General features: G+C 47.1%; 1 protein-coding gene across 1 annotated transcript in view; it reads left to right on the plus strand.

The window, feature by feature from the left end:
* The window catches only part of LOC149980667 (TBC1 domain family member 1-like), a 129,982-nt gene that overhangs the window by 22,362 nt on the left and 80,120 nt on the right, over nt 1-27,500 (plus strand). The window contains 1 exon segment of the mRNA XM_090188256.1: nt 24,507-25,043. Within this exon segment, the coding sequence (XP_090044382.1) occupies nt 24,507-25,043 (537 nt within the window).

Genomic DNA, 27,500 nt, shown 5'->3' on the forward strand with positions numbered 1-27,500 from the left:
TGGTACTACTATAGACCAGAGCCCTATTCCCTATATAGTGGTACTACTATAGACCAGAGCACTATTCCCTATATAGTGGTACTACTATAGACCAGAGCCCTATTCCCTATATAGTGGTACTACTATAGACCAGAGCCCTATTCCCTATATAGTGGTACTACTATAGACCAGAGCCCTATTCCCTATATAGTGGTACTACTATAGACCAGAGCCCTATTCCCTATATAGTGGTACTACTATAGACCAGAGCCCTATTCCCTATATAGTGGTACTACTATAGACCAGAGCCCTATTCCCTATATAGTGGTACTACTATAGACCAGAGCCCTATTCCCTATATAGTGGTACTACTATAGACCAGAGCCCTATTCCCTATATAGTGGTACTACTATAGACCAGGGCCCTATTCCCTATATAGTGGTACTACTATAGACCAGAGCCCTATTCCCTATATAGTGGTACTACTATAGACCAGAGCCCTATTCCCTATATAGTGGTACTACTATAGACCAGGGCCCTATTCCCTATATAGTACACTACTATAGACCAGAGCCCTATTCCCTATATAGTGGTACTACTAGTGGTACTACTATAGACCAGAGCCCTATTCCCTATATAGTGGTACTACTATAGACCAGAGCCCTATTCCCTATATAGTGGTACTACTATAGACCAGAGCCCTATTCCCTATATAGTGGTACTACTATAGACCAGAGCCCTATTCCCTATATAGTGGTACTACTATAGACCAGAGCCCTATTCCCTATATAGTGGTACTACTATAGACCAGAGGCCATTTGGGACTCTGACATCTTACAGACAGACAGACAGACAGACAGACAGACAGACAGACAGACAGACAGACAGACAGACAGACAGACAGACAGACAGACAGACAGACAGACAGACAGACAGACAGACAGACAGACAGACAGACAGACAGACAGACAGACAGACAGACAGACAGACAGACAGACAGACAGACAGACAGACAGACAGACAGACAGACAGACAGACAGACAGACAGACAGACAGACAGACAGACAGACAGACAGACAGACAGACAGACAGACAGACAGACAGACAGACAGACAGACAGACAGACAGACAGACAGACAGACAGACAGACAGACAGACAGACAGACAGACAGACAGACAGACAGACAGACAGACAGACAGACAGACAGACAGACAGACAGACAGACAGACAGACAGACAGACAGACAGACAGACAGACAGACAGACAGACAGACAGACAGACAGACAGACAGACAGACAGACAGACAGACAGACAGACAGACAGACAGACAGACAGACAGACAGACAGACAGACAGACAGACAGACAGACAGACAGACAGACAGACAGACAGACAGACAGACAGACAGACAGACAGACAGACAGACAGACAGACAGACAGACAGACAGACAGACAGACAGACAGACAGACAGACAGACAGACAGACAGACAGACAGACAGACAGACAGACAGACAGACAGACAGACAGACAGACAGACAGACAGACAGACAGACAGACAGACAGACAGACAGACAGACAGACAGACAGACAGACAGACAGACAGACAGACAGACAGACAGACAGTAGATCTATTCTCTGTGTAGAGCTTAACTCTGTCTGTATGATGTCAGTGTCCTCTGAATCCCTCCCTCTACCGTCTCTCTCTCTACCATCTCTCCCTCCCACCTGTCTCTCCCTCCCACCTGTGTCTCCCTCCCTACTCTTTTCTCTCCTATTTTCCCTCCCTCTCGTCTTGGCTGTGACTGTGTGAACCTTGACCTCTGACCTGATTCCATGCTAGATCATATGACCCATGGAATGTTCTATTGGGAATTTTTCATGTTGTCAGCAAGCTGGTTCATGTCTCTTTAGGTTGTCTGTCTGGCTGGCTGACTGGCTGACTGGTTAGCTGGTTAGCTGGTTCATGTCTCTTTAGGTTGTCTGACTAGCTGGCTGACTGGCTGGCTGGTTCATGTCTCTTTAGGTTGTCTGACTGACTGTCTGGCTGGCTGTCTGACTGGCTGTCTGACTGGCTGTCTGACTGGCTGGCTGACTGGCTGGCTGACTGGTTAGCTGGTTCATGTCTCTTTAGGTTGTTTGGCTGACTGGCTGACTGACTGACTGGTTAGCTGGTTCATGTCTCTTTAGGTTGTCTGACTGACTGTCTGGCTGGCTGTCTGACTAGCTGGCTGACTGGTTAGCTGGTTCATGTCTCTTTAGGTTGTCTGACTGGCTGGCTGGCTGGCTGACTGGCTGTCTGACTGGTTAGCTGGTTCATGTCTCTTTAGGTTGTCTGACTGGCTGGCTGACTGGTTAGCTGGTTCATGTCTCTTTAGGTTGTCTGACTGGCTGGCTGGCTGGTTAGCTGGTTAGCTGGTTCATGTCTCTAGGTTGTCTGACTGGCTGGCTGACTGGTTGGCTGGCTGGCTGGTCGGCTGACTGACTGGTTAGCTGGTTCATGTCTCTTTAGGTTGTCTGACTGGCTGGCTGACTGGTTAGCTGGTTCATGTCTATTTAGGTTGTCTGACTGACTGGCTGACTGACTGACTGGTTAGCTGGTTCATGTCTCTTTAGGTTGTCTGACTAGCTGGCTGACTGGTTAGCTGGTTCATGTCTCTTTAGGTTGTCTGACTGACTGGCTGGCTGGCTGTCTGACTGGCTGGCTGACTGGTTAGCTGGTTCATGTCTCTTTAGGTTGTCTGACCTGCTGGCTGACTGGTTAGCTGGTTCATGTCTCTTTAGGTTGTCTGGCTGGTCCAGTCCAGGTCTAAAACTTGCTGGTCCAGTCCAGGTCTAAAACTTGCTGGTCCAGTCCAGGTCTAAAACTTGCTGGTCCAGTCCAGGTCTAAAACTTGCTGGTCCAGTCCAGGTCTAAAACTTGCTGGCTGAAGACAGATCTTGTTTATCTGTATCTATATAACGCTACAAAACCTTGATTGGCCGTCCTCTGTGAGGTGTCTGGTCCTCTGTGAGGTGTCTGGTCCTCTGTGAGGTGTCTGGTCCTCTGTGAGGTGTCTGGTCCTCTGTGAGGTGTCTGGTCCTCTGTGAGGTGTCTGGTCCTCTGTGAGGTGTCTGGTCCTCTGTGAGGTGTCTGGTCCTCTGTGAGGTGAGGTGTCTGGTCCTCTGTGAGGTGTCTGGTCCTCTGTGAGGTGTCTGGTCCTCTGTGAGGTGTCTGGTCCTCTGTGAGGTGTCTGGTCCTCTGTGAGGTGTCTGGTCCTCTGTGAGGTGTCTGGTCCTCTGTGAGGTGTCTGGTCCTCTGTGAGGTGTCTGGTCCTCTGTGAGGTGTCTGGTCCTCTGTGTGGTGTCTGGTCCTCTGTGAGATGTCTGGTCCTCTGTGAGGTGTCTGGTCCTCTGTGTGGTGTCTGGTCCTCTGTGAGGTGTCTGGTCCTCTGTGAGGTGTCTGGTCCTCTGTGAGATGTCTGGTCCTCTGTGAGGTGTCTGGTCCTCTGTGAGGTGTCTGGTCCTCTGTGAGGTGTCTGGTCCTCTGTGAGGTGTCTGGTCCTCTGTGAGGTGTCTGGTCCTCTGTGTGGTGTCTGGTCCTCTGTGAGGTGTCTGGTCCTCTGTGAGGTGTCTGGTCCTCTGTGAGGTGTCTGGTCCTCTGTGAGATGTCTGGTCCTCTGTGTGGTGTCTGGTCCTCTGTGAGATGTCTGGTCCTCTGTGAGGTGTCTGGTCCTCTGTGAGGTGTCTGGTCCTCTGTGAGGTGTCTGGTCCTCTGTGAGGTGTCTGGTCCTCTGTGAGATGTCTGGTCCTCTGTGTGGTGTCTGGTCCTCTGTGAGGTGTCTGGTCCTCTGTGAGGTGTCTGGTCCACGTGTCCTCTGTGAGGTGTCTGGTCCTCTGTGAGGTGTCTGGTCCACGTGTCCTCTGTGAGATGTCTGGTCCTCTGTGTGGTGTCTGGTCCTCTGTGAGGTGTCTGGTCCTCTGTGAGGTGTCTGGTCCACGTGTCCTCTGTGAGGTGTCTGGTCCTCTGTGAGGTGTCTGGTCCACGTGTCCTCTGTGAGATGTCTGGTCCTCTGTGAGGTGTCTGGTCCTCTGTGAGGTGTCTGGTCCTCTGTGAGGTGTCTGGTCCTCTGTGAGGTGTCTGGTCCTCTGTGAGGTGTCTGGTCCTCTGTGAGGTGTCTGGTCCTCTGTGAGGTGTCTGGTCCTCTGTGAGGTGTCTGGTCCTCTGTGAGGTGTCTGGTCCTCTGTGAGATGTCTGGTCCTCTGTGAGATGTCTGGTCCTCTGTGAGGTGTCTGGTCCTCTGTGAGGTGTCTGGTCCTCTGTGAGGTGTCTGGTCCTCTGTGAGGTGTCTGGTCCTCTGTGAGGTGTCTGGTCCTCTGTGAGGTGTCTGGTCCTCTGTGAGGTGTCTGGTCCTCTGGGAGGTGTCTGGTCCTCTGTGAGGTGTCTGGTCCTCTGTGAGGTGTCTGGTCCTCTGTGAGGTGTCTGGTCCTCTGTGAGGTGTCTGGTCCTCTGTGAGATGTCTGGTCCTCTGTGAGATGTCTGGTCCTCTGTGAGGTGTCTGGTCCTCTGTGAGGTGTCTGGTCCTCTGTGAGGTGTCTGGTCCTCTGTGAGGTGTCTGGTCCTCTGTGAGGTGTCTGGTCCTCTGTGAGGTGTCTGGTCCTCTGTGAGGTGTCTGGTCCTCTGTGAGGTGTCTGGTCCTCTGTGAGGTGTCTGGTCCTCTGTGAGGTGTCTGGTTCACGTGTCCTCTGTGAGGTGTCTGGTCCTCTGTGTGGTGTCTGGTCCTCTGTGAGATGTCTGGTCCTCTGTGAGATGTCTGGTCCTCTGTGAGGTGTCTGGTCCTCTGTGAGGTGTCTGGTCCTCTGTGAGGTGTCTGGTCCTCTGTGAGGTGTCTGGTCCACGTGTTCTCTTTGAGGTGTCTGGTCCTCTGTGATGTGTCTGGTCCACGTGTCCTCTGTGAGGTGTCTGGTCCTCTGTGAGGTGTCTGGTCCACGTGTCCTCTGTGAGGTGTCTGGTCCTCTGTGTGGTGTCTGGTCCTCTGTGAGATGTCTGGTCCTCTGTGAGATGTCTGGTCCTCTGTGAGGTGTCTGGTCCTCTGTGAGGTGTCTGGTCCTCTGTGAGGTGTCTGGTCCTCTGTGAGGTGTCTGGTCCACGTGTCCTCTTTGAGGTGTCTGGTCCTCTGTGATGTGTCTGGTCCACGTGTCCTCTGTGAGGTGTCTGGTCCACGTGTCCTCTGTGAGGTGTCTGGTCCACATGTGAGCAGGGGGGAGAGACGTGAGGCGGGGGGGTTGAGACAATGTCAATGAAATCTTACTGGACATTGTTTTGGGAACAGTCATTAACAGTTTCAGAGCTTGCAGTGAGGGGTAATGTAATGTTCAGCCATTCCTCATGGTAGGACAGAGCTAGCAGTGAGTGGTAATGTAATGTTCAGCCATTCCTCATGGTAGGACAGAGCTAGCAGTGAGTGGTAATGTAATGTTCAGCCATTCCTCATGGTAGGACAGAGCTAGCAGTGAGTGGTAATGCATAGATCCTCATGGTAGGACAGAGCTAGCAGTGAGGGGTAATGTAATGTTCAGCCATTCCTCATGGTAGGACAGAGCTAGCAGTGAGTGGTAATGCATAGATCCTCATGGTAGGACAGAGCTTGCAGTGAGGGGTAATGTCTAGATCAGCCGTTCCTCATGGTAGGACAGAGCTAGCAGTGAGTGGTAAGGCATAGATCCTCATGGTAGGACAGAGCTAGCAGTGAGTGGTAATGCATAGATCCTCATGGTAGGACAGAGCTTGCAGTGAGGGGTAATGTCTAGATCAGCCGTTCCTCATGGTAGGACAGAGCTAGCAGTGAGTGGTAAGGCATAGATCCTCATGGTAGGACAGAGCTAGCAGTGAGTGGTAATGTATAGATCCTCATGGTAGGACAGAGCTAGCAGTGAGGGGTAATGTATAGATCCTCATGGTAGGACAGAGCTAGCAGTGAGGGTAATGCATAGATCCTCATGGTAGGACAGAGCTAGCAGTGAGGGGTAATGTATAGATCCTCATGGTAGGACAGAGCTAGCAGTGAGGGGTAATGTATAGATCCTCATGGTAGGACAGAGCAGTGAGGAAGTGGAACTGGTACTTCGGCTCGATATCAGGGGACATCGGCTGCTCTGATAGACAGACCTGATCCTCTCTCAATCAGAAGACTTGAGACACATTTGACAGAAGTACCCGAAAGTAACAAATTCTAGTATCGATGCTACTAAACGGTTAATGTTTTAGTACCATGCAATACTACTACAACACACACACACACACACACACACACATGACTGGGGTTAGTCACAGCTACTGGTCAAGCTAACTTCCTGTTCTCAACGGTGGTTCCTGTGAACAAGACTTGTGTTTGTGTGACTGAGACACACTAGTGGAGCCTCACATGGCATCCTATTACCTAAAGGGCCTATAGTAGTATACTACCCTATAGGGCCCTGGTATATAGCAGTACACTACCCTATAGGGCCCTGGTCTATAGTAGTATACTACCCTATAGGGCCCTGGTCTATAGTAGTATACTACCCTGGTCTATAGTAGTACACTACCCTGGTCTATAGTAGTATACTACCCTATAGGGCCCTGGTCTATAGTAGTACACTACCCTGGTCTATAGTAGTACACTACCCTGGTCTATAGTAGTATACTACCCTATAGGGCCCTGGTCTATAGTAGTACACTACCCTGGTCTATAGTAGCACACTACCCTGGTCTATAGTATCACACTACCCTGGTCTATAGTAGTATACTACCCTGGTATATAGTAGTATACTACCATATAGGGCCCTGGTCTATAGTAGTACACTACCCTGGTCTATAGTAGTATACTACCCTATAGGGCCCTGGTCTATAGTAGTGCACTACCCTGGTCTATAGTAGTATACTACCCTGGTCTATAGTAGTACACTACCCTGGTCTATAGTAGTACACTACCCTGGTCTATAGTAGTACACTACCCTGGTCTATAGTAGTACACTACCCTGGTCTATAGTAGTACGCTACCCTGGTCTATAGTAGTACACTACCCTGGTCTATAGTAGTACACTACCCTATAGGGCCCTGGTATATAGCAGTACACTACCCTATAGGGCCCTGGTCTATAGTAGTATACTACCCTATAGGGCCCTGGTCTATAGTAGTATACTACCCTGGTCTATAGTAGTACACTACCCTGGTCTATAGTAGTATACTACCCTATAGGGCCCTGGTCTATAGTAGTACACTACCCTGGTCTATAGTAGTACACTACCCTGGTCTATAGTAGTATACTACCCTATAGGGCCCTGGTCTATAGTAGTACACTACCCTGGTCTATAGTAGCACACTACCCTGGTCTATAGTAGCACACTACCCTGGTCTATAGTAGTATACTACCCTGGTATATAGTAGTATACTACCATATAGGGCCCTGGTCTATAGTAGTACACTACCCTGGTCTATAGTAGTATACTACCCTATAGGGCCCTGGTCTATAGTAGTGCACTACCCTGGTCTATAGTAGTATACTACCCTGGTCTATAGTAGTACACTACCCTGGTCTATAGTAGTACACTACCCTGGTCTATAGTAGTACGCTACCCTGGTCTATAGTAGTACACTACCCTGGTCTATAGTAGTACACTACCCTATAGGGCCCTGGTCTATAGTAGTACACTACCCTGGTCTATAGTAGTACACTACCCTGGTCTATAGTAGTACACTACCCTGGTCTATAGTAGTACACTACCCTGGTCTATAGTAGTACACTACCCTGGTCTATAGTAGTATATTACCCTGGTCTATAGTAGTACACTACCCTGGTCTATAGTAGTATACTATCCTTATCTATAGTAGTACACTACCCTGGTCTATAGTAGTATACTACCCTGGTCTATAGTAGTACACTACCCTGGTCTATAGTAGTATACTATCCTTCTCTATAGTAGTACACTACCCTGTTCTATAGTAGTATACCACCCTGGTCTATAGTAGTACGCTACCCTGGTCTATAGTAGTACACTACCCTGGTCTATAGTAGTACACTACCCTATAGGGCCCTGGTATATAGTAGTGCACTACCCTGGTCTATAGTAGTACACTACCCTGGTCTATAGTAGTATACTACCCTGGTCTATAGTAGTATATTACCCTGGTCTATAGTAGTACACTACCCTGGTCTATAGTAGTACACTACCCTATAGGGCCCTGGTCTATAGTAGTACACTACCCTGGTCTATAGTAGTACACCACCCTGGTCTATAGTAGTACACTACCCTGGTCTATAGTAGTACACTACCCTGGTCTATAGTAGTATACTACCCTGGTCTATAGTAGTATATTACCCTGGTCTATAGTAGTACACTACCCTGGTCTATAGTAGTACACCACCCTGGTCTATAGTAGTATACTACCCTGGTCTATAGTAGTATACTACCCTGGTCTATAGTAGTACACTACCCTGGTCTATAGTAGTATACTATCCTTATCTATAGTAGTACACTACCCTGGTCTATAGTAGTATACTACCCTGGTCTATAGTAGTACACTACCCTGGTCTATAGTAGTATACTATCCTTCTCTATAGTAGTACACTACCCTGTTCTATAGTAGTATACCACCCTGGTCTATAGTAGTACGCTACCCTGGTCTATAGTAGTACACTACCCTGGTCTATAGTAGTACACTACCCTATAGGGCCCTGGTATATAGTAGTGCACTACCCTGGTCTATAGTAGTACACTACCCTTGTCTATAGTAGTATACTACCCTGGTCTATAGTAGTATATTACCCTGGTCTATAGTAGTACACTACCCTGGTCTATAGTAGTACACTACCCTATAGGGCCCTGGTCTATAGTAGTACACTACCCTGGTCTATAGTAGTACACCACCCTGGTCTATAGTAGTATACTACCCTGGTCTATAGTAGTATATTACCCTGGTCTATAGTAGTACACTACCCTGGTCTATAGTAGTACACTACCCTATAGGGCCCTGGTCTATAGTAGTACACTACCCTGGTCTATAGTAGTACACCACCCTGGTCTATAGTAGTATACTACCCTATAGGGCCCTGGTCTATAGTAGTACACTACCCTGGTCTATAGTAGTATACTACCCTGTTCTATAGTAGTATACCACCCTGGTCTATAGTAGTATACCACCCTGGTCTATAGTAGTATACCACCCTGGTCTATAGTAGTGCACTACCCTGGTCTATAGTAGTATACTACCCTGGTCTATAGTAGTACACTACCCTGGTCTATAGTAGTACACTACCCTGGTCTATAGTAGTACGCTAACCTGGTCTATAGTAGTACACTACCCTGGTCTATAGTAGTACACTACCCTATAGGGCCCTGGTCTATAGTAGTACACTACCCTGGTCTATAGTAGTACACTACCCTGGTCTATAGTAGTACACTACCCTGGTCTATAGTAGTACACTACCCTGGTCTATAGTAGTACACTACCCTGGTCTATAGTAGTATACTACCCTTGTCTATAGTAGTACACTACCCTGGTCTATAGTAGTATACTATCCTTATCTATAGTAGTACACTACCCTGGTCTATAGTAGTATACTACCCTGGTCTATAGTAGTACACTACCCTGGTCTATAGTAGTACGCTACCCTGGTCTATAGTAGTACGCTACCCTGGTCTATAGTAGTACACTACCCTGGTCTATAGTAGTACACTACCCTGGTCTATAGTAGTACACTACCCTGGTCTATAGTAGTACACTACCCTGGTCTATAGTAGTATATTACCCTGGTCTATAGTAGTACACTACCCTGGTCTATAGTAGTATACTATCATTATCTATAGTAGTACACTACCCTGGTCTATAGTAGTATACTACCCTGGTCTATAGTAGTACACTACCCTGGTCTATAGTAGTATACTATCCTTCTCTATAGTAGTACACTACCCTGTTCTATAGTAGTATACCACCCTGGTCTATAGTAGTACGCTACCCTGGTCTATAGTAGTACACTACCCTGGTCTATAGTAGTACACTACCCTATAGGGCCCTGGTATATAGTAGTGCACTACCCTGGTCTATAGTAGTACACTACCCTGGTCTATAGTAGTATACTACCCTGGTCTATAGTAGTATATTACCCTGGTCTATAGTAGTACACTACCCTGGTCTATAGTAGTACACTACCCTATAGGGCCCTGGTCTATAGTAGTACACTACCCTGGTCTATAGTAGTACACCACCCTGGTCTATAGTAGTACACTACCCTGGTCTATAGTAGTACACTACCCTGGTCTATAGTAGTATACTACCCTGGTCTATAGTAGTATATTACCCTGGTCTATAGTAGTACACTACCCTGGTCTATAGTAGTACACCACCCTGGTCTATAGTAGTATACTACCCTGGTCTATAGTAGTATACTACCCTGGTCTATAGTAGTACACTACCCTGGTCTATAGTAGTATACTATCCTTATCTATAGTAGTACACTACCCTGGTCTATAGTAGTATACTACCCTGGTCTATAGTAGTACACTACCCTGGTCTATAGTAGTATACTATCCTTCTCTATAGTAGTACACTACCCTGTTCTATAGTAGTATACCACCCTGGTCTATAGTAGTACGCTACCCTGGTCTATAGTAGTACACTACCCTGGTCTATAGTAGTACACTACCCTATAGGGCCCTGGTATATAGTAGTGCACTACCCTGGTCTATAGTAGTACACTACCCTTGTCTATAGTAGTATACTACCCTGGTCTATAGTAGTATATTACCCTGGTCTATAGTAGTACACTACCCTGGTCTATAGTAGTACACTACCCTATAGGGCCCTGGTCTATAGTAGTACACTACCCTGGTCTATAGTAGTACACCACCCTGGTCTATAGTAGTATACTACCCTGGTCTATAGTAGTATATTACCCTGGTCTATAGTAGTACACTACCCTGGTCTATAGTAGTACACTACCCTATAGGGCCCTGGTCTATAGTAGTACACTACCCTGGTCTATAGTAGTACACCACCCTGGTCTATAGTAGTATACTACCCTATAGGGCCCTGGTCTATAGTAGTACACTACCCTGGTCTATAGTAGTATACTACCCTGTTCTATAGTAGTATACCACCCTGGTCTATAGTAGTATACCACCCTGGTCTATAGTAGTATACCACCCTGGTCTATAGTAGTGCACTACCCTGGTCTATAGTAGTATACTACCCTGGTCTATAGTAGTACACTACCCTGGTCTATAGTAGTACACTACCCTGGTCTATAGTAGTACGCTAACCTGGTCTATAGTAGTACACTACCCTGGTCTATAGTAGTACACTACCCTATAGGGCCCTGGTCTATAGTAGTACACTACCCTGGTCTATAGTAGTACACTACCCTGGTCTATAGTAGTACACTACCCTGGTCTATAGTAGTACACTACCCTGGTCTATAGTAGTACACTACCCTGGTCTATAGTAGTATACTACCCTTGTCTATAGTAGTACACTACCCTGGTCTATAGTAGTATACTATCCTTATCTATAGTAGTACACTACCCTGGTCTATAGTAGTATACTACCCTGGTCTATAGTAGTACACTACCCTGGTCTATAGTAGTACGCTACCCTGGTCTATAGTAGTACGCTACCCTGGTCTATAGTAGTACACTACCCTGGTCTATAGTAGTACACTACCCTATAGGGCCCTGGTATATAGTAGTGCACTACCCTGGTCTATAGTAGTACACTACCCTATAGGGCCCTGGTATATAGTAGTGCACTACCCTGGTCTATAGTAGTACACTACCCTGGTCTATAGTAGTATACTACCCTGGTCTATAGTAGTATACTACCCTGGTCTATAGTAGTACACTACCCTGGTCTATAGTAGTATACTACCCTGGTCTATAGTAGTATACTACCCTGGTCTATAGTAGTACACTACCCTGGTCTATAGTAGTACACTACCCTGGTCTATAGTAGTATACTACCCTGTTCTATAGTAGTATACCACCCTGGTCTATAGTAGTATACCACCCTGGTCTATAGTAGTATACTACCCTGGTCTATAGTAGTATATTACCCTATAGGGCCCTGGTCTATAGTAGTATATTACCCTATAGGGCCCTGGTCTATAGTAGTACACTACCCTGGTCTATAGTAGTACACTACCCTGGTCTATAGTAGTACACTACCCTGGTCTATAGTAGTACACTACCCTGGTCTATAGTAGTACACCACCCTGGTCTATAGTAGTATACTACCCTGGTCTATAGTAGTATATTACCCTATAGGGCCCTGGTCTATAGTAGTATATTACCCTATAGGGCCCTGGTCTATAGTAGTACACTACCCTGGTCTATAGTAGTATATTACCCTATAGGGCCCTGGTCTATAGTAGTACACTACCCTGGTCTATAGTAGTACACTACCCTGGTCTATAGTAGTACACTACCCTGGTCTATAGTAGTACACTACCCTGGCCTATAGTAGTACACCACCCTGGTCTATAGTAGTGCACTACCCTGGTCTATAGTAGTGCACTACCCTGGTCTATAGTAGTGCACTACCCTGGTCTATAGTAGTACACTACCCTGGTCTATAGTAGTACACTACCCTGGTCTATAGTAGTACACTACCCTGGTCTATAGTAGTACATTACCCTGGTCTATAGTAGTATATTACCCTGGTCTATAGTAGTACACTACCCTGGTCTATAGTAGTATACTACCCTGGTCTATAGTAGTACACTACCCTGGTCTATAGTAGTATACTATCCTTATCTATAGTAGTACACTACCCTGGTCTATAGTAGTATACTACCCTGGTCTATAGTAGTACACTACCCTGGTCTATAGTAGTATACCACCCTGGTCTATAGTAGTACGCTACCCTGGTCTATAGTAGTACACTACCCTGGTCTATAGTAGTACACTACCCTATAGGGCCCTGGTATATAGTAGTGCACTACCCTGGTCTATAGTAGTACACTACCCTATAGGGCCCTGGTATATAGTAGTGCACTACCCTGGTCTATAGTAGTACACTACCCTGGTCTATAGTAGTATACTACCCTGGTCTATAGTAGTATACTACCCTGGTCTATAGTAGTACACTACCCTGGTCTATAGTAGTATACTACCCTGGTCTATAGTAGTATACTACCCTGGTCTATAGTAGTACACTACCCTGGTCTATAGTAGTATACTACCCTGTTCTATAGTAGTATACCACCCTGGTCTATAGTAGTATACCACCCTGGTCTATAGTAGTATACTACCCTGGTCTATAGTAGTATATTACCCTATAGGGCCCTGGTCTATAGTAGTATATTACCCTATAGGGCCCTGGTCTATAGTAGTATATTACCCTATAGGGCCCTGGTCTATAGTAGTACACTACCCTGGTCTATAGTAGTACACTACCCTGGTCTATAGTAGTACACTACCCTGGTCTATAGTAGTACACCACCCTGGTCTATAGTAGTATACTACCCTGGTCTATAGTAGTATATTACCCTATAGGGCCCTGGTCTATAGTAGTATATTACCCTATAGGGCCCTGGTCTATAGTAGTACACTACCCTGGTCTATAGTAGTATATTACCCTATAGGGCCCTGGTCTATAGTAGTACACTACCCTGGTCTATAGTAGTACACTACCCTGGTCTATAGTAGTACACTACCCTGGTCTATAGTAGTACACTACCCTGGTCTATAGTAGTACACCACCCTGGTCTATAGTAGTGCACTACCCTGGTCTATAGTAGTGCACTACCTTGGTCTATAGTAGTGCACTACCCTGGTCTATAGTAGTACACTACCCTGGTCTATAGTAGTACACTACCCTGGTCTATAGTAGTACACTACCCTGGTCTATAGTAGTACACTACCCTGGTCTATAGTAGTACATTACCCTGGTCTATAGTAGTATACCACCCTGGTCTATAGTAGTACACTACCCTATAGGGCCCTGGTCTATAGTAGTACACTACCCTGGTCTATAGTAGTACACCACCCTGGTCTATAGTAGTACACTACCCTGGTCTATAGTAGTACACTACCCTGGTCTATAGTAGTATACCACCCTGGTCTGTAGTACGTTGGTACGCTCATAACACCATTATATACTGGAACATGTACCCTGATAACATGTCATGTGGTCTATTCATTCCTGACATGTAGATGGACTGGTTGAGGGTTGTTTTAATCATTATGAGATGAATGGAGATGTTGTTGTAGGGAAACCTTTTGTCTGTTAGAGAGAACACACACACACAGTGACACACACACAGTGAGAACACACACACACACACACAGTGAGAACACACACACACACACACACACACACACACACACAGTGAGAACACACACACACACAGTGAGAACACACACACAGTCTCTCTATCAATCTGTCTCTCCCTACCGTCTCCCTACCGTCTCTCTCCCTCTACATTACCTACTGTAGAATATATTTAGCTCGGCCTCAGATAGCTGAAGTCAGCCAGCCAGCCAGCCAGCCAGTCAACCAACCAACCAGTCAACCAGCCAGCCAGCCAGTCAGTCAGTCATTGTGAAAGAGAACACAACATTACACAACCATCCCAAGACAAGACCAGACCTGACCCTGTCTGATATGTTGACAACCAACCAGCCAGCCAGCCAGCCAGCCAGCCAGCCAGCCAGCCAATCAGCCAGCCAGTTAGTCAACCAACCAGCCAGTCAGCCCGTCAGCCAGTCAGCCAGCCAGCCAGTCAGACAGCCTGTCAACCAACCAGCCAGTCAACCAGTCAGTCAACCAGCCAGCCAACCAACCAGCCAGTCAGCCAGTCAGCCAGCCAGCCAGTCAACCAGCCAGTCAACCAGCCAGTCAACCAGCCAGTCAACCAGTCAGCCAGGCAGTCAACCAACCAGCCAGCCAGCCAGCCAGCCAGTTAGTCAGCCAACCAACCAGTGTGCCACTCCTCTGATCTGATGTTTAGGCAGGAAAACAGGCAGGCCAATCACATTACCTCATGGTGAGTCACCACGCCTGTTTCTAGCGCCTTCTGTCTGACCCCCTTTCAGTTTGGTGCAACAAATACTGTCCCGTCAGAAACTCACGCTGCCTTCAGAAGGTATTCATACCCCTTATTCCACATTATGTACTTCGTGTCTGAATTCAAAATTTGATTTTGTTTTTAAATCTTTGCACATTTATTGGAAATGAAACACAGAAATGCACTACGTGACCAAAAGTATGTGGACACCTGCTCGTCGAACATCTCATTCCAAGATTATGGTCATTAATATGGAGTTGGTCCTCCCCTTTGCTGCTATAACAGCCTTCACTCTTCTGGGAAGGCTTTAATATGGAGTTGGACCCCCCTTTCCACTCTTCTGGGAAGGCTTTAATATGGAGTTGGACCCCCCTTTCCACTCTTCTGGGAAGGCTTTAATATGGAGTTGTACCCCCCTTTCCACTCTTCTGGGAAGGCTTTAATATGGAGTTGGACCCTCCTTTCCACTCTTCTGGGAAGGCTTTAATATGGAGTTGTCCCCCCTTTCCACTCTTCTGGGAAGGCTTTAATATGGAGTTGGACCCCCCCCTTTCCACTCTTCTGGGAAGGCTTTAATATGGAGTTGGACCCCCCTTTCCACTCTTCTGGGAAGGCTTTAATATGGAGTTGGACCCCCTTTCCACTCTTCTGGGAAGGCTTTAATATGGAGTTGGACCCCCCTTTCCACTCTTCTGGGAAGGCTTTAATATGGAGTTGGACCCCCCTTTCCACTCTTCTGGGAAGGCTTTAATATGGAGTTGGACCCCCTTTCCACTCTTCTGGGAAGGCTTTAATATGGAGTTGTACCCCCCTTTCCACTCTTCTGGGAAGGCTTTAATATGGAGTTGGACCCTCCTTTCCACTCTTCTGGGAAGGCTTTAATATGGAGTTGTCCCCCCTTTCCACTCTTCTGGGAAGGCTTTAATATGGAGTTGTACCCCCCTTTCCACTCTTCTGGGAAGGCTTTAATAAGGAGTTGTACCCCCCTTTCCACTCTTCTGGGAAGGCTTTAATATGGAGTTGTCCCCCCTTTCCACTCTTCTGGGAAGGCTTTAATATGGAGTTGTCCCCCCTTTGCTGCTATAACAGCCTCCACTCTTCTGGGAAGGTTTTCCACTAGATGTTGGAACGTTGCTGCTATAACAGCCTCCACTCTTCTGGGAAGGTTTTCCACTAGATGTTGGAACATTGCTGCTATAACAGCCTCCACTCTTCTGGGAAGGCTTTCCACTAGATGTTGGAACATTGCTGCTATAACAGCCTCCACTCTTCTGGGAAGGCTTTCCACTAGATGTTGGAACATTGCTGCTATAACAGCCTCCACTCTTCTGGGAAGGCTTTCCACTAGATGTTGGAACATTGCTGCTATAACAGTCTCCACTCTTCTGGGAAGGCTTTCCACTAGATGTTGGAACATTGCTGCTATAACAGCCTCCACTCTTCTGGGAAGGTTTTCCACTAGATGTAGGAACGTTGCTGCTATAACAGCCTCCACTCTTCTGGGAAGGTTTTCCACTAGATGTTGGAACATTGCTGCTATAACAGCCTCCACTCTTCTGGGAAGGTTTTCCACTAGATGTTGGAACATTGCTGCTATAACAGCCTCCACTCTTCTGGGAAGGTTTTCCACTAGATGTTGGAACATTGCTGCTATAACAGTCTCCACTCTTCTGGGAAGGCTTTCCACTAGATGTTGGAACATTGCTGCTATAACAGTCTCCACTCTTCTGGGAAGGCTTTCCACTAGATGTTGGAACATTGCTGCTATAACAGCCTCCACTCTTCTGGGAAGGTTTTCCACTAGATGTAGGAACGTTGCTGCTATAACAGCCTCCACTCTTCTGGGAAGGTTTTCCACTAGATGTTGGAACATTGCTGCTATAACAGCCTCCACTCTTCTGGGAAGGTTTTCCACTAGATGTTGGAACATTGCTGCTATAACAGCCTCCACTCTTCTGGGAAGGTTTTCCACTAGATGTTGGAACATTGCTGCTATAACAGTCTCCACTCTTCTGGGAAGGTTTTCCACTAGATGTTGGAACATTGCTGATATAACAGCCTCCACTCTTCTGGGAAGGCTTTCCACTAGATGTTGGAACATTGCACCTATAACAGCCTCCATTCTTCTGGGAAGGTTTTCCACTAGATGTTGGAACATTGCTGATATAACAGCCTCCATTCTTCTGGGAAGGTTTTCCACTAGATGTTGGAACGTTGCTGCAGGGAGACTTGCTTCCATTCAGCCACAAGAGCATTAGTGTGGTCAGGCACTGATGTTGAGTGATTAGGCCTGGCTCGCAGTCGGCGTTCCAATTCATCCCAAAGGTTTTTGATTGGGTTGAGGTCAGGGCTCGGTGCAGGCCAGTCAAGTTCTTCCACACCGATCTCGACAAACCATTTCTGTATGGACCTCGCTTTGTGCACAGGGGCATTGTCATGCTGAAACAGGAAAGGGCCTTCCCCAAACTGTTTCCACAAAGTTGAAAGCACAGAATCATCTAGAATGTCATTGTATGCTGTAATGTTAACATTTCCCTTCACTGGAACTAAGGGGCCCGAACCATGAAAAACAGACCCAGACCATTATTCCTCCTCCACCAAACTTTACAGTTGTCACTATGCATTGGGGCAGGTAGCGTCCTCTTGGCATCCACCAAACCCAAATTGGTACTTTGAACTGCCAGATGGTGAAGCGTGATTCATCACTCCAGAGAACGCATTTTCACTTCTCTAGAGTCCAATGGCATTGAGCTTTACACCCCTCCAGTCAACGCTTGGCATCGCGTATGGTGATCTTAGGCTTGTGTGCTGCTGCTCGGCCATGGAAACCCATTTCATGAAGCTCCTGACTAACAGTTCTTGTTCTGACGTTGCTTCCAGAGGCAGTTTGGAACTCGGTAGTGAGGGGTTGCAAACGAAGACAGACGATTTTTACGCGCTTCAGCACTCGGCAGTCCCATTCTGTGAGCTTGTGTGGCCTACCACTTCGCGGCTGAGCCGTTGTTGCTCCTAGACTTTTCCACTTCACAATAACAGCACTTACAGTTGACCGGGTTAGCATTAGCAGAGCAGAAACTTCACCAACTGACTTGTTGGAAAAGTGGTGGTGCCATGTTGAAAATCACAGAGCTCTTCACTTTTTTTTATTTTAAATTTTTTACATTTAACCTTTTTTTATTAAACTAAGCAAGTCAGTTAAGAACACATTCTTATTTTACAATGACGGCCAACCCCTCCCCAAACCCGGACCACACTGGTCCAATTGTGTGTCGCAATGCCGTTCTACTGCCAATGTTTGTCTATGGCGATTGTGTCTGATTTTTATGGGTGTGGCTGAAATGGAAGAATGCACTAGTATGAAGGGGGTGTCCACATACACACACACACAACAGTATCTCATTTACATAAGTAGTCACACCCCCTTTTGCCTTGACACTCCAATGTTGTGTGTATATACAATGTATCTCGTTTACATAAGTAGTCACACCCCTTTGATCATCCTTGATGTCGCTACAACTTGATTGGAGTCCACCTGTGGCCAATTGTAATGAGTTGGAACATGGAACACACCTGTCTATATAAGGTTCCACAGTTGACAGAGCAGAAACTATACCAGGAAGTCCAGGGAACTGTTTGGAGATCTCTGAGAGAATTGTGATGAGGCATATATCTGGAGGAAAGGGTTATAAAACAACTTCTAGAGTTTTTGAAAGTTTCCAAGAGCACATTGGTCTCCAGACGACTCAGACTCTGTCTAGAGCTCGCTGTCTGACCAAACTGAGCAACCGAGCAAGAAGGACCTCGGTCAGGGAGGGGACCAGGAACCCAATGACCACTCTGACAGAACTACCGAGTTCCCGAGGTGAGATGGGAGAACCTGCCAGAAGGACAACGGTCAGGGAGGGAGACCAGGAACCCAATGACCACTCTGACGGAACTACAGAGTTCCCGAGGTGAGATGGGAGAACCTGCAAGAAGGACAACGGGTTTCTACAGCACTTCACCGATCTGGGCTTTATGGGGGAGTGGCCAGACGGAAACCACTCCCCAATTTAAAAAAAAAAGGCACATGACACCTGGAGATTGCAAAAAGGCATGTAAAAGACGAGGTAAAACATTCTGTGGTCCAACCAGGCACAGCTCATCACCTGTCTAACACCTTTCTTTACTGTGAAGCATGGTGGTGGCAGCATCATGCTGTGGGGATGCTTTTCAGCAGCAGGGACTGGGGAGACTGGTAAGGATGGAGGGAGCAATGAATGGAACCAAATACAGGCACATCCTTGATGAGAACCTGCTTGAGTGCAAACGACCTTAGACTGGGGGCGAAGATTTGACTGTTTTTCAGGGACTGGGAGACTAGTCAGGATCGAGGGAAAGATGAACGGAGCGAAGTACAGAGATCCTTGATGAAAACCTGCTTGAGTGCAAACGACCTTAGACTGGGGTGAAGATTTGTCAAAGCAACGCTGGAGTGGCTTCAGAACAAGAATGTGAAAGTGCTTGAGTGGCCCAGCCAGACTTGAATCCCATTGAAAATCTGTGGAAAGACTTAAAGATTGCTGTTCACCGCCACTCCCCATCTAACTTAAGAGTTTAAGAAAATCTGCAAGGAAGAATCGGAGAAAGTCCAGACGTGCAAAGCTGATTCAGACCTACCCAAGACGACTCAAAGCTGATACAGACCTACCCAAGACGACTCCCAAGCTGATACAGACCTACCCAAGACGACTCCAAGCTGGTACAGACCTACCCAAGACGACTCCAAGCTGATACAGACCTACCCAAGACGACTCCAAGCTGATACAGACCTACCCAAGACGACTCAAAGCTTATACAGACCTACCCAATATGACTCAAAGCCGATGCAGACCTACCCAAGACGACTCCAAGCTGATACAGACCTACCCAAGACGACTCCAAGCTGATGCAGACCTACCCAAGACGACTCCAAGCTGATACAGACCTACCCAAGACGACTCAAAGCCGATACAGACCTACCCAAGACGACTCCAAGCTGATACAGACCTACCCAAGACGACTCCAAGCAGATACAGACCTACCCAAGACGACTCCAAGCTGGTACAGACCTACCCAAGACCTTAATTGTCACGTTGGGCCATCGAGGTGTGGTGACCTCACTGTCCATCACGTTGGGCCAATCGAGGTGTGGTGATCTCACCGTCCATCACGTTGGGCCCATCGAGGTGTGGTGACCTCACCGTCCATCACGTTGTCCCATAGAGGTGTGGTGACCTCACCGTCCATCACGTTGGGCCCATCGAGGTGTGGTGATCACCGTCCATCATGTTGTCCCATAGAGGTGTGGTGATCTCACCGTCCATCACGTTGGGCCCATAGAGATGTGGTGACCTCACCGTCCATCACGTTGGGCCCATAGAGGTGTGGTGACCTCACCGTCCATCACGTTGGGCCCATTGAGGTGTGGTGATCTCACCATCCATCACGTTGGCCCATCGAGGTGTGGTGACCTCACCTTCCATCACGTTAGGCCCATCGAGGTGTTTGTGACCTCACCGTCCATCACGTTGTCCCATCGAGGTGTGGTGAGCTCACCGTCCATCACGTTGGGCCCATCGAGGTGTGGTGAGCTCACTGTCCATCACGTTGTCCCATCGAGGTGTGGTGACCTCACCGTCCATCACGTTGGGCCCATCGAGGTGTGGTGACCTCACCGTCCATCACGTTGGGCCCATCGAGGTGTGGTGAGCTCACCGTCCATCACGTTGGGCCCATCGAGATGTGGTGACCTCACCGTCCATCACGTTGGGCCCATCGAGGTGTGGTGACCTCACCGTCCATCACGTTGGGCCCATCAAGGTGTGGTGACCTCACCGTCCATCACGTTGTCCCATCGAGGTGTGGTGACCTCACCGTCCATCACGTTGGGCCCATAGAGGTGTGGTGACCTCACTGTCCATCACGTTGGGCCCATCGAGGTGTGGTGATCACCGTCCATCATGTTGTCCCATAGAGGTGTGGTGACCTCACCGTCCATCACGTTGGGCCCATAGAGGTGTGGTGACCTCACCGTCCATCACGTTGGGCCCATTGAGGTGTGGTGATCTCACCGTCCATCACGTTGTCCCATCGAGGTGTGGTGACCTCACTGTCCATCACGTTGGGCCCATCGAGGTGTGGTGATCACCGTCCATCATGTTGTCCCATAGAGGTGTGGTGACCTCACCGTCCATCACGTTGGGCCCATCGAGGTGTGGTGACCTCACCGTCCATCACGTTGGGCCCATCGAGGTGTGGTGACCTCACCGTCCATCACGTTGTCCCATCGAGGTGTGGTGACCTCACCGTCCATCACGTTGGCCCATAGAGGTGTGGTGACCTCACCGTCCATCACGTTGTCCCATCGAGGTGTGGTGACCTCACCGTCCATCACGTTGGCCCATAGAGGTGTGGTGACCTCACCGTCCATCACGTTGTCCCATCGAGGTGTGGTGACCTCACCGTCCATCACGTTGTCCCATCGAGGTGTGGTGACCTCACCGTCCATCACGTTGTCCCATCGAGGTGTGGTGACCTCACCGTCCATCACGTTGTCCCATCGAGGTGTGGTGACCTCACCGTCCATCACGTTGGGCCCATCGAGGTGTGGTGACCTCACCGTCCATCACGTTGTCCCATCGAGGTGTGGTGACCTCACCGTCCATCACGTTGTCCCATAGAGGTGTGGTGACCTCACCGTCTGGCCCATAGAGGTGTGGTGACCTCACCGTCTGGCCCATAGAGGTGTGGTGACCTCACCGTCTGGCCCGGTCTGAACAGAACACCGCACTTATTTGGTATTTTATTAGGATCCCCATTAGCTGTTGCCAAAGCAGCGGCTACTCTTCCTAGGGTCCACACAGAGCACAGAACACAGAACACAGAGCACAGAGCACAGAACACAGAACACAGAACACAGGACACAGAACACAGAACATGACACACAATTCAGAACATCAATAGACAAGAACAGCTCAAGGACAGAACTATATACATTTTTAAAAAGGCACATGTAGCCTCCATATCAATGCTTAAACACAAACTATCTGGGTCCAATAGGGGGAGAGGAGGTGTGGCCGGGAGGTGTGGCTTTATCTGTTTTGTGAAACCAGGTTTTCTGTTTATTTAAAACAATATGAGATGGAAGGAAGTTCCATGCAATAAGGGCTATATATAATACTGTATGTTTTCTTGAATTTGTTCTGGATCTGGGGACTATGAAAAGACCCCCGAGGGGCACGTCTGGTGGGGTAAGTGTGTGTGTCAGAGATGTGTGTAAGTTGATTTTGCAAACCATTTTTGGTTTTCAACACGATTGTTTCTTGTAAAAAGAAGTGATGCAGTCAGTCTCTCCTCAACTCTCAGCCAAGAGAGACTGGCAGCATAGTATTTATATCAGCCCTCTGATTACTATGAAGAGCAAGACGTGCCTCTCTGTTCTGGACCAGTTGCAGCTTCACTAGGTCTTTCCTTTGAAGCACTGGGACCACACGACTGGACAATAATCAAGATTAGACAAAACTAGAGACCCTGCAGGACTTGCTTTGTGGAGTGTGTTGTCAAAAATGCAGAGAATCTCTTTATTACGGCCCAGACCTCTCTCCATCTTTACAACCATCAAATCAATATGTTTTGACCATGACAGTTTACAATCTAAGGTAACGACCAGTAATTTAGTCTCCTCAACTTGTTCAGCAGCCACACCATTCATTACCAGATTCAGCTGAGGTAGCTTAGGGAATGATTTGTACCAAATACAGAACGCTCTTAGTTTTAGAGATGTTCAAGGACTAGTTTATTACTGGCCACCCGTTCTAATGTGTTGTTATGTACTTCATCATGGGTTTGATTCCTGCTGGGGCCCACCTATACCTATACTATACCTATACTATACCTATACCAAAACATGTAACCTATACTATACCTATACTATACTGTACCTATACCAAAACATGTAACCTATACTATACCTATACTATACCTATACCAAAACATGTAACCTATACTATACCTATACTATACCTATACTATACCTATACTATACCTATACTATACCTATACTATACCTATACCTATACTATACCTATACCTATACTATACCTATACTATACCTATACTATACCTATACTGTACCTATACTATACCTATACTATACCTATACTATACTGTACCTATACTGTACCTATACTGTACCTATACTATACTGTACCTATACTGTACCTATACTATACTGTACCTATACTGTACCTATACCTATACTATACCTATACTATACCTATACCTATACTATACCTATACCTATACCTATACTATACCTATACTATACCTATACCTATACTATACCTATACCTATACTATACCTATACTATACCTATACTATACCTATACTATACTGTACCTATACTGTACCTATACTGTACCTATACTATACTGTACCTATACTGTACCTATACTATACTGTACCTATACTGTACCTATACCTATACTATACCTATACTATACCTATACCTATACTATACCTATACCTATACTATACCTATACTATACCTATACTATACCTATACTGTACCTATACTATACCTATACTATACCTATACTATACTGTACCTATACTGTACCTATACTGTACCTATACTATACTGTACCTATACTGTACCTATACTATACTGTACCTATACTGTACCTATACTATACCTATACTATACCTATACTATACTGTACCTATACTGTACCTATACTATACCTATACTATACCTATACTATACCTATACTATACCTATACTATACCTATACTATACCTATACTATACTGTACCTATACTATACCTATACTATACCTATACTATACTGTACCTATACTATACCTATACTATACCTATACTATACCTATACTATACTGTACCTATACTGTACCTATACTATACCATACTATACCTATACTATACCTATACCAAAACATGTAACCTATACTATACCTATACTATACCTATACTATACCTATACCTATACTATACCTATACTATACCTATACTATACCTATACTATACTGTACCTATACTATACCTATACTATACCTATACTATACCTATACTATACCTATACTATACTGTACCTATACTATACCTATACTATACCTATACTATACTGTACCTATACTGTACCTATACTGTACCTATACTATACTGTACCTATACTGTACCTATACTATACCTATACTATACTGTACCTATACTGTACCTATACTATACCTATACTATACCTATACTATACTGTACCTATACTGTACCTATACTATACCTATACTATACCATACTATACCTATACTATACCTATACCTATACCAAAACATGTAAGCACCCATGACAAAGTCTCCCTCCCTCCCTCCCTCCCTCCCTCCCTCCCTCCCTCCCTCCCTCCCTCCCTCCCTCCCTCCCTCCCTCCCTCCTCTCCTTCCTCCCTCCCTCCCTCCCTCTCTCTCTCCTCCAGGTCCCTGAGATCATCAGTACGCTGCGTCAGGCCGGGAAGAGCTCGGCGCGCAACGATGACCTCGCGGCGCCCAAACCCGCCGCCTCTTCCTCAGAAGACTGTACTCCGTCCGCGTCGTCCGCCTTCGGCGCTGCCACCATGTTCGCCAAGAGGTTTGAGGTCCTGTTCTGTGGAAGAGTGACCGTCGCTCACAAGAAAGCCCCGCCCGCCTTGATTGACGAGTGCATCGAGAAATTCAGCCAATCCGTAGGGGCCGGGGGCGATCCTAAACCAGAAAGCGGCGGTGGATTGGTGGACGGGCTGCGGAGAGCTCTGGCCTTGCCGACGCTAACGCGAGATGGAGGAACTGGGGATGGAGCGGTCAGGGGAGGAGGATACGGTGCCTCTAGTGGTGGGAGGCCGGTGGTGTTCCAACCAGACCCCAGTTTCCCCTGCCTCCGGGCCCTGGATGAGAACGGCCTGTCACCTGAACTTCACACACACACCGCTGGGGTCCAGCCCACCAGTCTACAGGAGAACAGGACCATGCTGTTCATGGTAACACACACACACACACACACACACACACACACACACACACAACATCCTTATGACTCAGCAAGTCCCGGTGACTCCTACAACACACACTCAGGGTGACTCCGCAGTGGTTGACCCTAGGTACCCCTCTGCCACCGTGTTTCCTGTCCAGGAAGGAAGTGGTCAGCATGGAACCAGGAAGGAGAACGGGGAGCCGTCCAACACAGCAGACACACATCTAAAATAAAACCCTCACGTCATCCTGTCTGTCGCTACCGGCAACACAGACACACACACACACACAGACACAGACACACACACACACACACACACACACACACACACACACACACACACTAACCGTATACACCAATGATGATCAACCACCGCTCCAGTTGCCCCTTTATACATGCTGCTCCTTTACATGCTGCTCCTTTACATGCTGCCCCTTTACACATGCTGCCCCTTTACACATGCTGCCCCTTTACACATGCTGCCCCTTTACACATGCTGCCCCTTTACACATGCTGCCCCTTTACACATGCTGCTCCTTTACATGCTGCTCCTTTACACATGCTGCTCCTTTACACATGCTGCTCCTTTACATGCTGCTCCTTTACATGCTGCTCCTTTACACATGCTGCTCCTTTACATGCTGCCCCTTTACACATGCTGCCCCTTTACACATGCTGCTCCTTTACATGCTGCTCCTTTATACATGCTGCTCCTTTACATGCTGCTCCTTTACACATGCTGCTCTTTTATACATGCTGCTCCTTTACATGCTGCTCCTTTACACATGCTGCTCCTTTACACATGCTGCTCCTTTACATGCTGCTCCTTTACATGCTGCCCCTTTACACATGCTGCCCCTTTACACATGCTGCCCCTTTACACATGCTGCTCCTTTACACATGCTGCTCCTTTACATGCTGCTCCTTTATACATGCTGCTCCTTTACATGCTGCCCCTTTACACATGCTGCTCCTTTACATACTGCTCCTTTACATGCTGCTCCTTTACACATGCTGCCCCTTTACACATGCTGCCCCTTTACACATACTGCTCCTTTACATGCTGCTCCTTTACATGCTGCTCCTTTACATGCTGCTCCTTTACACATGCTGCTCCTTTATACATGCTGCTCCTTTACATGCTGCTCCTTTACACATGCTGCTCCTTTACACATGCTGCTCCTTTACACATGCTGCTCCTTTACACATGCTGCTCCTTTACATGCTGCTCCTTTACATGCTGCTCCTTTACACATGCTGCTCCTTTACACATGCTGCCCCTTTACACATGCTGCTCCTTTACATGCTGCTCCTTTACACATGCTGCTCCTTTACATGCTGCTCCTTTACATGCTGCTCCTTTACATGCTGCTCCTTTACATGCTGCTCCTTTACACATGCTGCTCCTTTACACATGCTGCCCCTTTACACATGCTGCTCCTTTACATGCTGCTCCTTTACATGCTGCTCCTTTACACATGCTGCTCCTTTACATGCTGCTCCTTTACATGCTGCTCCTTTACATGCTGCTCCTTTACACTGGCTGCTCCTTTACATGCTGCTCCTTTACACATACTGCTCCTTTACATGCTGCTCCTTTACATGCTGCTCCTTTACATGCTTTTCCTTTACATGCTGCTCCTTTACATGCTACTCCTTTATATGCTGCTCCTTTACATGCTGCTTCTTTACATGCTGCTCCTTTACACGCTGCTCCTTTACATGCTGCTCCTTTACACATGCTGCTCCTTTACATGCTGCTCCTTTACATGCTGCTCCTTTATATGCTGCTCCTTTACATACTGCTCCTTTACACATGCTGCCCCTTTATACATGCTGCTCCTTTACATGCTGCTCCTTTACACATGCTGCTCCTTTACACATGCTGCTCCTTTACACATGCTGCTCCTTTACATGCTGCTCCTTTACACATGCTGCTCCTTTACAAGCTGCTTCTTTACATGCTGCTCCTTTACACATGCTGCTCCTTTACACATGCTGCTCCTTTACACATGCTGCTCCTTTACATGCTGCTCCTTTACACATGCTGCTCCTTTACATGCTGCTCCTTTACATGCTGCTCCTTTACATGCTGCTCCTTTACACATGCTGCTCCTTTACATGCTGCTCCTTTACACATGCTGCCCCTTTATACATGCTGCTCCTTTACATGCTGCTCCTTTACACATGCTGCTCCTTTACACGCTGCTCCTTTACACGCTGCTCCTTTACACGCTGCTCCTTTACATGCTGCTCCTTTACACATGCTGCTCCTTTACACGCTGCTCCTTTACACATGCTGCTCCTTTACATGCTGCTCCTTTACACATGCTGCTCCTTTACACGCTGCTCCTTTACATGCTGCTCCTTTACACATGCTGCTCCTTTACACGCTGCTCCTTTACACGCTGCTCCTTTACACATGCTGCTCCTTTACATGCTGCTCCTTTACACATGCTGCTCC

The sequence above is a fragment of the Oncorhynchus mykiss genome, chromosome 10 (genome assembly GCF_057628025.1).
Source record: "Oncorhynchus mykiss isolate SJ-2025 chromosome 10, ASM5762802v1, whole genome shotgun sequence".
Classification (NCBI taxonomy): Eukaryota; Metazoa; Chordata; class Actinopteri; order Salmoniformes; family Salmonidae; genus Oncorhynchus; species Oncorhynchus mykiss.